We start from the raw sequence: 15,798 nt of genomic DNA, 5'->3' as shown, positions 1-15,798 counted from the left end.
GCTCTAACATGATCATTTTATACACAGTCTCATGGCTTACTGCAAAGTGACCCTTAGGCTATGTGCCCACAATGCGTTTTTTAAGCTTTTCTGCAGCAGCAAAAATGCTGCATAAACGCTTAAAAAAATGCATGGTAGAAGGCCTGCTATGTTCCCCAATGATAATCCGCATGTGCTATGCACATGTTGCGGAAATTTCCGCTGCGGATTATCATTGCGGAAAAAAACGCAGCACTACAATTATTTTGCGGAAGCGCTTCATTTTCGCCGCCATTGACTTGCATTGAATCACTTGGATTCCGCATCACTGCATCTGTACATGCGGAATCCATGCGTTTCAATGTTCGGATGGTACCCGGGTGTGGAGGACAGGAGACTCTCCTCCGGACCCGGGTACCATAGAACCTGTGAAAAAAAGAATAAAATAAAAAATAAATGTTATATTTACCTTCTGACGGCCCCTGCTGCGCTTGTCCTCCCTTGCCTGCAGATCGCGATGGACTGAAGGACCTGCGCTGACGTCATAGTCATGTGACGGCAGGTCCTTCAGTGTACCGCGATCTGCTGACAAGGGAGGACGGAGCGAAGCAAGACTGCGGGGGCCATCAGAAGGTAAGTATAGATTTATTTTTTTATTTTTAAATATTCTTTCGGTCATACTATATAAATCCATGCCGTTTGCATGGATTCATATAGTGTCACCAAGTTGTCAAGCACTTTCCAAGTGATGCTAAAATCGCTTGGAAAGCGCTTGTCAACCCGCATGCGGAAATGCATGTGAAGAACGCTTCACATCCGCATGTCCCTGGCAGGAAAAACGCATGTACAATCCGCATGTACAATCCGCATGTACAATCCACATGTACAATCCGCATGTGTTTTTTCTGCCAGGGAGATGCAGAAACGCTCAGGAAAAAATCCGGAGCATTTCTGCATCGTGGGCACATAGCCTTAAGCTGTTTTTCATTAGTATCATTTAGTTTTCCAGCCTGTTAATTCTGTCACAACTTTCTTGAGATGTTTTACTGCCACGAATTTCTAAATGAGTTAATTTTTTTACAAATAAATGGCTTAATGACGTTCAACTTTTTACATGTGTTCTCTGTTCTGTTGTGAAAAAATATTTATCTGTAAGAGATTTACAAATCATTGTGTTATTGTTTTCTTTCAATTGTATTCAGTGTCCCAACTTTTTTAGCATTGGGATTATATTAAGTATTTTTTCTTATATTATTTTTCTAGCAAATGTAGAATTTGTATCTGAATTGACATTGTACTTTTTTTTGTTGTGATAAACATCCTTCTTATGATTGTTGTGTTTTATGGGGTTTGGTTTGGTGATTTTCCCTAAGGTTATTTAATGTGGTTTTAGGTATTATATAGTGACTAGTAAAGAGCAGATCTTTTGAAATTTGAATTCTCTAGCTTTTCTAAATTTTCCCCAAAGATTTGCTTCATGTCAAATAAGTTCACATTTATTTCAGTACTAGACAAGAAGGGGGCTGGTGGACAGGTAGAGGACAAAGAGAGAGAGGCATTTTGTTTCAATATAAATATTACTCTGTAGAACATAGTCCCAGTCATGCACCCAACTCTATTCCACCAGGAACCTCTGATCTATGATGACCTAGTCATGTATTGACCACCACTGCACAAGATCAGAAAATCCAATTTATAAACTCAGTTGTGATGTCATAGGTACTGGGCATTATGGGGAAGCCTGCTTAGCCATGCAAACCAACATTAGCCTGCTCACTGATGCTTCAACAGTGTGGGAAATTGTACCGTACCTGGCAATTTTTTTTGTGAACTGCGAATTCAATCTCAAAGTGTTTGATCCCAAATGGAACCTCGAATTTCAAGACATTTCACTTGAACACAATACTCCACAGATCAATCTGCTCACCTCTAGGGTCCAGAAGTTCAGAGTTTACTTTGTAATGGGTTGTGTAACAATTCAGAGGTGTGTAGATGACAAGTTTTGACTTTCCCCTACATGGGGCCAGAATGGTAAATACATGTATTGTTTGGCTCCGAATGCCAGATAAGCGTAGCCCATGATCAAGAGAAATACCTGCTCTTTGAGCCATAGTTATGGAGGAAGACTGTGAAAACAGAAATGAGAAAGAACCACTGGCTTAGCAGAAAGTATAGAGTGACTCAAAGTATTATAGCCTGACAGTGGCCATTTTGACTTTGCTGGTTACCCATTTGAATAAGTGGACCTAAGTGACTAGATCATTATGTATTGGCAAAATAGTGATCAGAAAGGCAAGTGAATAGTCAAAATACTATTTACAGAGATGTGAGCAGTGGGAAGCCAGCTCCTTTAACTAGGACATGTCACAGCCACAGTTATTGTTTGAACATCATATGGAAAGATAGATGCTCTGAATAAATGTTTGTTCTCTTATATGAACTGCTGTCTCATGGCTTTGGTCAGATTGCGAAAGGGCAACAGCAGAGCCCTGTATATTTTGATGTGGTTGTGCATAGTTTTGTATCTCAGTCCCATTCACTTGAACCATGGATTTTCAGTGCCAGGAACAATCGTTCTAAAATGAAGAAGCCACAGTATTTGAAGTCCTGCAGTCTGGAGTCAAAATCCCAGTGTTCTTATATTTTATGGCGATATGGTTTTAGTGGCCCTGGTAGGTCCGCCTGTTGGGGCCTGCTGCAAGTGAGACTACTTACCACAAGTAGTCAAGGGGTATCTACAATCAAGATAAAAGTAAATTCACTCTGGACCGAGGCATGGAAGAAGGGGATGACGAATGGGCTAATAAAAACAATTAATAATTTATTATATAAAAGTGTGCATAAAACAAGGGGTGAAGGAAAGCTTAATCGGGGATGCCGATGGATGGATGGCGGTCCTTCTTCTGCGTAGAAGTGATTGTTGCCAATAGGTGGATTGATAACGGAGAATGGTCCTCTCCTAATAGAAAAGAGAGGATTTACACTTAATATATAGAGCAGTCTATGTCAAGAAGTTAAGTCGATGATGTTTGTAATTACCTGGTTGGAAAACGTGGGAGAAGGAGGGCGGATTTGCGGAGTAGGTAGGTAAGCTGTGGTAAGAGTAAACTGAGGAGAGTAACCAATGGATAAGTTATTAATAGTAAAATCCTGGTATATATAAACTTCTCCATTAATGTGATATAATTACTGTATCATGTCAAATAGAAGATTTAATTACCAATGAAAGATGCATTAATCTGTTATTGAAATATCGCTGCACTATTTCATGCTGTCACCTGGGTTAATATTCTTAAAAAGGCACTGCCCCGATTCAGAAAGGCCTACAATACAATGTGAGATATTGGTAGACAAGCCTGGTCACATTATCTGATTTGTCTGTGTTAAACAGTGAGCTAGAAAGCTTTACTGATTCGCAGATTTGAAGTGTCAGAACAAGCCAGATGCAAAACTACTTTCCATTTAAATTTCATTGTTCTATAACGCCGCGTGAATTGTAAATGCAATGGTGCACATCATACCAGTCTTAAGACAAAGCTGAAACCAAATAAGTGTGCGAGTGCTACAGTGTTGCTGAAGATTTTTAGTCAACAAGCTTTTTCTTATTAACACAACAGAAACCTGAAAATTAAATGTATACATGCCAGGAAGAGCTGTTAGCCTTGGCAAATAGTACACTGCATTGCAAATTATGCAGAACTAACCTGACCCAATTTTAGGCTGGATGCTCAGTCTTTTTATAAATTGTAATAGTGGCTTCACATTTATTATGAAGAACAATTGCTCTATTTAATAGCTATTCTCCTCATGTAATGCGGCAAATAAATATATCAACCAACTTAATTTTATTCATAGGAAAATTGGACTGGCCATGAAAATGATCATATACTAAATCTATGCTACAACATATTTATAGAAACGAAAACACCTGAAGAGATGAACTGGAATATAAGTTGGTGTGCATGCAGCATGTAAGCGCATGTTCACACTAGGCACTAAGCAGACAAAACCCAAGGTAAAAACATAAAAAGCAAATACCCTTCAGTAAATAAATAAGCCACAATAGTGCGTGAAAATTATATAGGGTACTTAGTTAACATAATGTTGATCAAAAATATTTAAAAGCCATCACACCATGTCACGGTGACCCTATCCAGGACGGTCATGTTTACAGAAATCTGTTTTATGTATAATTTTATTTTATCAATAGTTATTTATGCCACATTAAACTTTGTGTATAAGAACCATAAGTGTAAACTAACAATTAAATGTATATATAATAAGGAACATACCCCACATTGTGTTTACTGAGACACAAACACATTAGATTCAGAAAAAAATGCCCCCTTGAATAAGGCTGAGCTGCAATTGCTACCCACAGTTTATACAAGAATAAAAGGAAAGAAAACCACTTTTGTCTAATCTCATAAACTATAATGACTTTAATTTACATTAAAGAGTACCTGTCATTTCAGATGAATTTAAAGGCAACCTGTCTTGTCCAAAAATACTATTTACCTGCACATAAAGGGTTAGTCAGAAGATAAGAAGCATTAAAATCCTGTTCACTGCGGCAGCGGCTATATGGAGAAAATGTACCTATGTCCTCCCTGTACCTGCTCACGTTCAGTCATTGTGGCTGTGCCATGAATGATTACAGTCACCTCTCACTACACAGAGAGAACAGCTGTAATTACTCCCCAACACTTTGATTGACACCCTGCTGTGCAGAATGAATGTGCAGTCTAAGGCAGCCTAAGAATATGTTAATGCTATTTACCTGCAGATATAGGGTTAATCAGGAGGTAAAGTAGCATTAAAATCCTGTTTACTGAAGCAGCTGCTATAGGGAGAAAATGAACTTATATTCTCCCTGTACCCACTCTCTTCTAGTCATTGTAGCTGTGCCATGAACAATTACAGTTACTGCTCAATACATAGTGAGAACAGCTATAATGACTCCCCAGCACTTTGATTGACACCCTGCTGTGCAGCATGAATGTGCAGTCTAAGGCAGCCTAACAATATGTTAATGCTATTTACCTGCAGATTAACCTTATATTAGCAGGTAAATAGTGTTTTGGACATGACAGGTTCCCTTTAATTAACAGCTCTCATGTGTGTGTATATGAGGAATAACACTTTTTCTGGTCATCTCATCATATGAGATTTATCCTGCATTTTCACCATACTTCCCCTCTGCATGCTCTATCTGTAATTTACAGTTATCTCTCAGCTAGTAGGTAGAAACTTGAGGCTGTGATGTATCTCTGAACACATGCTCATAGGTAGTGTTAGCAAGGAGGACATTATATAGCAGCACTGATCATTTTAGTTATGAATCCAGCACTAGGATAAGATATAATCATTACTGGAAAGTTGCAGCATTGTCTGTGTTTCTCTGTGCCTCTCTCTTTCACTCTGCTTCCCACTCTGCTCATCCCTCCCCCTTCTCCTTCCTCTTTCTAAAGAGTTCAATACTTTGCTGTAATCTAACATCTCTCTGACCAATCAACATTAATACCCGTATAACCACATCAGTGGTAAGGCAAACAAAACATGAACACTGCAATAATGATATAAAATTAATAAATTATGCCAAATCATACCAAAATAATAGCACACACTTAAAATCAGGTGCCTCTAGTGTGAGGTACTAGCTGAAAAAATGCCCTTGAAAACCCAGAAAATTCCATAACAAAAAACACCCGGTCAAGATTAAAGATATATCAATATTCCCCAAGTAAATACACAGCAATGATGCAATATAAGTTCAATTAATCATATGACAATCAATCATAAAAAGTGCTGGTGCATAAAAAAACAGCTAATGGCAATCTCTATAATATGCCTAAGGCCAATAAAGAAGCAGGGCTGAATAATATGTAAACATATACCTATACCAGGGTTAATATGTAGATGCTGGACCGGGCTATCAGGCGTCTCACATCCCCGACGCGCGTTTCGTGAACACTTCCTCAGGGGGCGTGACCAATTCAGATTTCACCTGTTTTACTGAGTGAATCATGAGTTTAGTAAGTAGGGAGGAAGTGAAGAAGTTGCTCATCAGTGGAGAAAGAAGCATATTCCTCTGATAAGATATATTACAAAGTTTCTCAGCAACTAATATACTATCTGGCAGTTTTCCCTAAAAAGTCTATAAAAGTGACTATAAAAATCATTATTAGCAAGTTTACCAATTTACAGGGCTGTATCAGCTATTAAGATGAGCTAGACAGCCCTTTTCACAAACAGCATTGGTCAAGACTGGTCATGTCAAGCAAGGCCAAATTTAGACAAAGTGTAACCATAGGCCAAATTAAAAGTGGAGCACCAAATGCTGAGATTTTTGTACCATCACACACAAACATTTAGGGAGTACTTCCACAAACCAATTTCAGACTGTTAATTGAGCGCTGAACAAGTATTCAGCTGTATAAAGTAGTTCAGAGCTTATTTCCACAGTCTATCGAAGAATGGTGTAACAGAATGATTGCAGTTACAGTACCATCGTTTCGTCCCCATACAGCACCATGTTTACTTTTCTAACCAGACCTGCTCCCATAACTTCTACCTCTGTCATTAAGTGCTGCCATATTTACCTTGTGGGCAGGGCTGGTGTTGGAGAAGAAGTCACAGCCAATTTTGCTGAGTGGCAAAGGTTCTGTCCAGCCAGGCTTACCAGTGTAGCTGTGGCATGTGTTGCCACCCAGTCAGGAAGAATGTGTGTATGCTAGATAGCAGAAGTAATCAGCTGTGGCCAATGTGCAGTACCACTCCCTATTTAATCTCCTAGCATACTGCAGGGAGTTAGCAGTTATTGCTTGGTTTTCTCCTCCTACTATTCTCTTTTTCCTGTTGTTGTTATCCTGATACTGACTTGTGACCCTGAAATTATTTGCTCTATAATCCCTATGGAGTCTGACCTTAGACTGACTTTGCTTTCTCTGACCACCTTGTATTTAAGCCCAGCTGTTTTCCTTATTATAATTGTGTCTACTGATTTTATTCTTGGTTTTGTCACCCTTCAGATTTTAATGTGGTTTTGTTTAACAATCCCTGTCTCATACTCGTTCTTATGACCAACTCAAGGGGTCCCATAGTAAGTCAAGATCCTTATAAAGGAGTAAAAAAAGTTCCTCTTGGATCTGCTAGCTAGGGTGACTACCGCCCAGTCTGCCTGAAGTAGCCTATTTGAGCTGACTGGTCCTGATAGACTTAATAATCATGTTATTGGCAGCTTATCCTCTTTTAACATTGGGCAGTGTGGTGCCGATAATGATGATTTTTGCTCCCGCCTAAATGATCGTATTACCCGACAGATGAACATTTTGCTTGCACTGCCAACATTTGTAAATATATCAGTGGGTGAAAAAGGCTAAAAAGGAGTGACTATAAGTAATACTGAGTGAAATTGGAGAAACCTCTACACGTTCACACCATTCACTGGAAAGGAAAGGAGTTTATGGTACACACACTGTATGATACACACACACACTGTATGATACACACACACACACTGTATGTTACACACACACACTGCATGTTACACACACACACACACTGTATGATACACACACACACTGCATGTTACACACACACACTGCATGTTACACACACACACACACTGTATGATACACACACACACTGCATGTTACACACACACACTGCATGTTACACACACACACACACACACTGTATGATACACACACACACTGCATGTTACACACACACTGCATGTTATACACACACTGTATGATACACACACACACTGCATGTTACACACACACACTGCATGTTACACACACACACACTGTATGATACACACACACACTGCATGTTACACACACACACTTCATGTTACACACACTGTATGATACACACACATACTCCATGCTATACAGGCCTGGTATTATCAGTGCAATTTCTAGCTTTTAAAGTTAGGTGGCCACAAATTGACTTGCTTACTGAACCTGCAACTATGTAGGGTCTCACCGAAGACTCCTGTAAGGATGGAGGCCCTTGTCAATTGCCCATTTTTCCCACTTAACTCTGGCCCTGACATCAAGCACAGGGCAGGAGATGGAGCTGTCAAAATAGGTACCAAGGCTAATACCTGAAGATCAGAACGTCTTTGAAAATAACAATTTAATAATAAGTTCGTTATAATCACATTTAAAGCACATCTATATCTAAATTGCATTTTAGGAATTGAACAATCCCTTTAAAACCTACTAGTCATTAAGAAATTTTTTAGTTCTTTCTGAAATTCCCAGAGGCTTGAGAGAATCGTGGACATACTTGGCTATATATTCAGTTTTTTATGTTATGGCTGGTAGATCAAGATTTATGTCAAAAATGTCTTTGGTAGGTAAAGTAAATATGCATTATCAGCATTTACTATACAAGAATAAAGTCAAAATATTTTTTTTTTACTCTCGATATTTTAGGCTAATATAATTTTGTATGTTATCTATTATTATTGTTCATACCATTGTCTATTATAACAGTGTGATAATGTTTATTTTTTTTTTATATTTCAGATGGCTATACCACTGATGATATTGAGTTTTACTGGCGAGGAGGCAACCATGCTGTCACAGGTGTTGATAGAATTGAATTGCCACAATTTTCCATTGTAGACTACAAGCTCCTCTCAAAAAATGTTGTATTTTCTACAGGTACACCACCTATTTTCAGCTACTGTATATTGAAATTTATACTTTTAATTGAAAAACTAAGGGGAACAAGGAAAAAGACTAATTTAAGGAAAACTCTTGTTTTCTAATCTGATATTTACAATTAGACTGTCTAAGACTAAGAGCTAGGATCGTGCTGCAATGAACTTGGATAGCATCAGTGTTTACAAGCTCAATAGAAAATAGCTTGTAAGCACTGTGCATATTCGGCCACTGATACTATATTGCAGTGGTGGCAGGTATCCTAGGCACTGAGCTGTAAACAATGCAAAAAAAATGGTGGAATGGTACATTATTTTAATAGGAATAAAGTAGCAATACTTTGTTTAATAATGTTTAATAATGTTCAAAATCTTGGTCCCCTTCTTTCATAATGTCCCCATCCTGTAGTAATGTTGCCCATCCTTTACTAATGTCCCCTTTACTGGCTCCTTTCTTTAATAATGTCCCCCTTTCTGGCTCATGTCTTTATAATGTCCCCCATCCTGTAATAATGTCCCCATCCTGACTTTCATGTCTAATAATGTTTCCCTTGCTGGCTCCTTTTCTTAATAATGTTCCCCATCCTGATCCTTTTGTCTAATAATGTTCCCCATCCTAACCACTTTGTTTAATAAGGTCCCCATTCTGGCCCCTATGTTAAATAATATCTCCTGGTCCATTCTTGTTTTAATGTCCCCTGTCTTGACTCTCTTTTCCAAAACATCTAAAAAAATGTAAAAAAACAAACCTATTCTTCTTACCTCTCCCAATACCGTGACGCGTGGTGTCCTTGCTTCTGCAGTGTGCAGCGATTGTGGTGCAGGGAGCTGTTGGCTCTCTGTGCTGCAATACTTCTCAGCTGAGTGTGCGTCCTATTGGGCCCTTGACTCCACGAGCCCGGTTGCGATCGCAGATCAACACCCCCCGTCTCGATCAAACAATGTTTTCCCCACATTTGGTAACCTTTGCATCTAATCAATAAGTCAAATTTACTTTTTTTGGAGAGAGATGAATATCACAAATGTGCAATTGTGGAATAAATTTAATTGTAATTTTGCACCTGTGATATTTCCAACAAAATCTGAATTAAACAGAAGAAATATGTGTCAGGGTGCAGTATATTTTTCTGTAAGTACATTTTACGCGCTAATATTCTATCCACATAGAGGTTTTCAATGTACAGGTACATGCAGTCAATTGCATGTAATTATTATCACTATGGATGACTTACAAATTATAACACTATCGTAATTTGTCTTTCCTTAGCAATAAAATGTATTATTATTATTTTTACATTTTTGGACCATTGCAGTAATGGTTTCCATTGAGTTAAACATACATTGAAACCATCATCATGCAAGTTTGTTAGGATTTTTTATACTTTTTACATTTTGTTCCATAATTGCTATTAGGAAAAGTATAAAATTTGCTCAAAGGAGCAGCTCATACTCATTGCTCCTTCAAAGATGATGGCATCATTTTCTTTATTAAGGGTGTATTTTTCACTTCTATCTTACTTTTTTTGTTTCAGGTTCCTACCCTCGTTTATCTCTTAGTTTTAAGCTAAAAAGAAACATTGGATATTTCATCTTGCAGACATACATGCCTTCAATTCTGATCACAATTCTCTCATGGGTTTCTTTCTGGATCAACTATGATGCATCAGCTGCTCGGGTTGCCTTAGGTAAGAAAAGGTTAATAGAGCATTTTATATATGGTGTCTAATGATCCATTTACAGTATTTATGGTTTTCTATTTTAATCTCTGCTTTTGACATGTATATTAAGTCATAGTCTTTCGTGTGTATAAACTAATAGTTAGAATATTAAAAAAAGAGAAAAATCTGAGAATAATGTTGGTAGCATGGTGGACGTAACTGGTACCAGGAGCTTTAGCCCTCATTGAAAAGTAGACTAAGCTTTTACTGTATAGCTGGTGGCCAACAACAGTGATGGTCTAAAGCTTGGAAGTACAAATAGACCTATCTTTACTACTGTGATTTAAATTGGCAGCAAATGGGGTATCCAGGATTTCCTTCTGTACAATTCAAGGAAAAACTATTTTGATTTAAGATTACAGATTTAAAGCGAACCTGTCACCAGGTTTGACCGATATGAGACACGGCCTGCACCTTTCAGTCCTAATATAAAGCATTCTATAATACTGTATATAATCCCCTGAACCGACCTGCAAGACAAGAAAAAAAGCTTTTATTATACTCACCTGGGGGGCGGTCTGGTACAAGGGGTGTCGCTTTGGCTTGGTCTTGGACTTGTCTTGTCGCTTGTCTTGGTCGGGCTCCCTTCTTCTTGCGATGCCGTTCTTCTTCTTGCTTTTGGGGATGACGCATCCCATACGTCATCCACACTGTCTCCTCGGCATCGCGCTCCTGCGCAGTCCTACTTCTCTGCTCTGGGGCAGAGTAAAGTACTGCAGTGCACATGCGCCGGGGCTCTTTGACCTTTCCCTGCATATATACAGAATTATAGAATGCTGTATATCAGGGCTGAAAGGTGGCGGCCATATCTCATATCGGTCAAACCTGGTGAGAGGTTCAAGTTCACAAAGACTCAGCCAGGAGGCTGAGACCCTTGTGTTGTACAGCTTGGCGCCCTACAATATATGCCAACTATATTCACTATATCTTTACCCACTAGCATGACTATTTAAACCAACTGCCTATTACCTGTTAATACCCTTAAATCTAGAACAAGTGAATGGGTGTGGGATACGGGGCTCACCTGTGGTACATCACAACAGCTTACAATCTTACACTAATTTGACTCTATTCCCCAACCAAAAACTTGAAGAAATATCACATAACGATAATGTTCCTCAGAAGCTTTCTCCTTGACAAGCTCAGAAATAGCCTAAAGTCCGTTTCGTGCTTTAACAGCACCTAGGTGAAAATTGGAGATTTAAAGTAAACACAGAATCCTTTAAAACAAAGAAATAGTGATATAGAAGTGAAAGCAAAAATATCGGCAAAAATTGCAGTCTGACACAGTCCAATTGCCTATCTACAGGCCCGTCTCAGTCTTCGGTATTTTGGTGTCAGAATGTAATAAGGTGCATGCACGGTTAGCCACTGTGATGGCACATTCGGCTTTAGTTATCTTACTGACCCGTGTCTGCTCCAGACAAATACCAATGCATGCGGACAGATGAGGCTCCCCTCCAACAGAGGTTCTGGCCTATTTCCATCTCTCAGCAGTATTTCTGACTACAATCTTCTCCCATCTGAAAAGGATCTGGTCATGGGCAGTGTCAGCTCGACTGCACCGTGACTCTGGTCCTCAGTGGGATGCTTCTACGTGCTAATGTCACTGGACCTCCCTCCGGCACGTCCTCTCTCTCTTTAGTAACTCCCAACTGCTGCCAAGATGGCCGCCCCCACTCCTTCCTGTGATGCACATCCAACTCTCAACTGTCTCTGACCAAGTGTCTATTGCTGGGCAAACTTGTGCTTAGGAAAAAGCAGCCTCTTGTGGCTGAATAACGGCATTTCAGCCCATGTAAAGCATTATTACGTCATTACTGACAGCCAGCAGGTGATAACCTTATATACTACAGGTACAATGTTTACTCATGTGCGGACACAGATAAGTGCATGTATACCCCGCTGGTGAGCCAGGTGGTGCCCCAGCTGCACAGGGCTCACCATCCATCCCTTTAATCCGGTACATATATCTGCCCAGGGGCAATGGGGGCTGTTTCACCATCTCACACAACAGTGCAATCAATATATATTTTTATCCCACTAACTCTTTTTCATGTTCATTGATTTAGTTCTCATAGCAACTGGCATAAAGTAGCATCCCTGCACGACATGTTGATTTTACATTATTTTTGCACAGTTACTAGACAACTAGTGTTTTCACATTTATTTTACTATTGACTACATGCAACTCTATCAATAATTCTGAAAATGTATTTTGCTGCCGAATACAATACACCAATACAATACAACAGAGTGTATCAAATAAACCAGGATTTTTTTTTTACCTTTAGAAATACCTACTAGTAAGTAGCCAGATTTGTTCTAATAACTTATATTCAATCTGTTTTATTAAACATCAATTAAACATCAATTAAGCATTAATTATTAGTCATTTTATATTTTGCAAATCAAGAAAAATATATTGTATTCAATTTTGAAGAAAATATAACAAAATAGAAGTATAGAAAAATGTCCAAAGTTCAAATGGGGTCACTTTTTTCAAATAATTCAAATGGTAGTATATTGAACAATATAATATTTGTAAGGTAACCGCCTATAAGAGGATCATATATGTTGAGGAAAATTCTATATTATATCTGACAAGCCCATATAAGAAGAAAAAAGAAAATAATGGAGAAAAGAAAGAAGAAAAGGCAAAGGGTCAAGGGGAAGGGAGGAAGGTCCTTATGCCTGCGTGACAAATTATGAACGCAATCACAAGTATCTGTTGAAACTATTAGAACAGGGTATGAAAATCAGGTGAGTCCTGGAACAGAATCCATCCGCTCCAAACCCTTCTAAATTTATTATTGGTTCCATTACATTCTGCAGACAGTTCTTCCATTCTACATAGATTCACCATTTCCTTGTACCAATCTATACATTTAATGTATTTGGTGCATCTTACAAGTGCCGCGTAGTTCCGCTGGACATTTTACTCCAGTCAGGGACTGTTGTACATCCTTGGCATACGTTATGGCACTGCAGTGATGTAAATGTTGATTACGTTGTTGGGTGGGCTTTGCCTGCCTTGTCCTTCCCCTGCTATGTCCACGTTGGCAAACCTGGGCAGTACTGGCATAAAGACATCAAAAGTTGTAAAATGTTTGCGTAACTTCGAGTTGGGCTAAAATTTTGCAACATTTCAAGGTGTTTTATTTCATAAAACTGGTGAAAATACATTGTTGAATCGGACACTATCAGTTCATTCACAAAGTATTTTAGCAGATGCAAGAACCACAACCTGTGTCTTTTTTATCTATTTGTATTATTTTTCTTTACTTCATATCTCAAGATTGTGGAGGGCACACAATTTTTTTTCATAAATTAATAGTACTAGTGAAGATTAGAAGAGAAATATGCTTCTTTCCCCACTTGTCGGTCAATTCCTATTTGCCTTTCCTGATCATTCACTCTCAGAAAATGCTTAAATCTGCCTATAAATCTGTCTTTAGTGAGGGATGAAATTACACCTTATGCTATAAGTGGGGAGGAGGAGAAACTGGAGGGAGAAAGCTTCATATAAAAAGAAAAACTCTGAGGCTTTTAATGCAAAAGGAAAATGTATAAGTCAAGTATTGCCCAGAAAGTGTTATTCCCCATGTACACATATCACAAGTATAAATCAGATAAGAATCTACTCTTCTTTACCAGTACATAAAATAAAAAAAATTTGCACAAATTTCTCACTTTTCCCCTTCCTTTTCGGTTTCTTTCTTAAGTCAGTGTGTGCTGTCCATCAAAAATTGAAATCATGTACCTATCTGTTCCATTTTTATTCAATATTATGTCATCTGTCCGTAAGGGTTTTCTGGGAGTTTTTTCTTGGCTCATTCATGATCCATGTATCATACTTCCATTACGAAGAGTCAATAAGTACTCGAAACATTTATTCAGGAAAGAAAGCAGTTATTCGACACAGGGATAGGTTATCAATATCGTATCAGTGGACAACCCCCTTAAGCCACCTCTAGTGAATAAAATCACCTGGCAAATATGGTGAAAGGAATATAGACTGACCTCATTATTGAATGCCACTGTAATGCCAGCTTCTAGGACACTGACACAAGTTAGTCACTGAACACACAAAAATAATATTGGGGCAACCTCCTTTCTGTAGCTGTACAAACTTTCTACCAACTGTGGTTGAATTACATTGATTGCATTAGAGACCAATGTGCTAGGAAAAACCTAGAAGGAATCCCTAGATGCCACATAGCGCCGTCTCTTTTTTTTACCTTCTTCTTTTCATTAATATGACATTTTACAGTTTATACGTATTGACACATAAATTACCAAAGGACTTGATATCCTATTGTTCAGAAGTTACATCGGCAATATTTATACTAAAGTAGAAAGTATCCAATTTGTACCACTCATTCTCGGCTCATTGCACAAGTCATGGAACCTTAGAATGTAATGTATAACAGAACCTCATACTGCATCCTACCAACCCACCAAAAAAGTAATTTTTATAAGATTTTGCATAGTCTTATCAGTTCCCACTAGTTAGTAAGTGACAAAATTTCCTAATAATATGATGTGATATGATTGAAATATGTCTATAGAAGGGTTGTCCAGGATTAGAAAAACATGGCTGTTTTCTTTTAGAAAGAACAGCAGGTTGTGTGTGGGATTGCAGCTAAGTCTCAGCACCATGACTCAAATGGAGCTAAACCACAAGTTGACATAGTGTATAGACAATTGGTTCCTGGTTTTAGAAGACATAAACCATGGACAGATGGGTGGCTTTTTTAGAAGAAATATATTTTTTTTCAATTGTGATTAACCTTTAAAGGGATTCTGTCACCCCCTGGGAGATATCAGACCTCTACTATGGGCATACAGGTTATAGAAAAGTAAATCTATACTTACCTGTATGGCTCATAGTAGAGGTTTGATTGCAGAGAAAAGTGTTTTTCTAACTCGGCTTTGAACAGGCTTGGCGTCACAGTGCTTTAAAGCAATCCCTGCCTAACTGTTTATTATTCTCCTAAATCCCCGCCTATGTGTTTATTTACTATATTCCTCCCTCCCCTGCATGTCACAGGGCCTTGTGACGTGCACTCTGCTCCCTGACTTCCCGGGCATGCGCAAAGCGCCACTCACATAGAGCGTGCTTTGTTTCCTCCCGGCCCCGAATGTGCACTGCGCCGCAGGGTTCTATTGCGCAGGCACCGGGGAGCCACATTCTATTGCGCCTGCGCAATATATTTCAGTGCACAGATTCGGGGCCGGGATGAAGCAAGGTGTGCTCTATGTGAGGGGCGCTTTGCGCATGCCTGGGAAGTCAGGGAGCACAGTGCAGGTCACAGGGCCCTGTGACGTGCACGGGAGGGGGGAATATGGTAAATAAACACATAGGCGTGGATTACTAAGAAGATAGGCGGGGACTTCTTGGCGTCCAGGGGACGCCAA

The 15,798-nt window shown here is 38.9% G+C and overlaps 1 protein-coding gene across 2 annotated transcripts in view; it reads left to right on the top strand.

Moving 5' to 3' along the window:
- GABRB2 (gamma-aminobutyric acid type A receptor subunit beta2) overlaps nt 1-15,798 on the top strand; it is a 444,575-nt gene that overhangs the window by 411,079 nt on the left and 17,698 nt on the right. For both annotated transcript variants that reach the window (XM_073649520.1, XM_073649521.1), the window contains 2 exons: nt 8,523-8,660; nt 10,192-10,344. In XM_073649520.1, coding sequence (XP_073505621.1) covers nt 8,523-8,660; nt 10,192-10,344 — 291 coding nt within the window. The remainder of the gene's footprint in view (nt 1-8,522; nt 8,661-10,191; nt 10,345-15,798) is intronic.

Source organism: Phyllobates terribilis, unplaced genomic scaffold (assembly GCF_046119375.1).
Source record: "Phyllobates terribilis strain yellow unplaced genomic scaffold, ASM4611937v1 Scaffold_10__3_contigs__length_209671492, whole genome shotgun sequence".
In the NCBI taxonomy this organism is placed as follows: Eukaryota; Metazoa; Chordata; class Amphibia; order Anura; family Dendrobatidae; genus Phyllobates; species Phyllobates terribilis.
The sequence above is the reverse complement of the archived record's forward strand: the minus strand, read 5'-3'. Positions and strand labels throughout refer to the sequence as shown.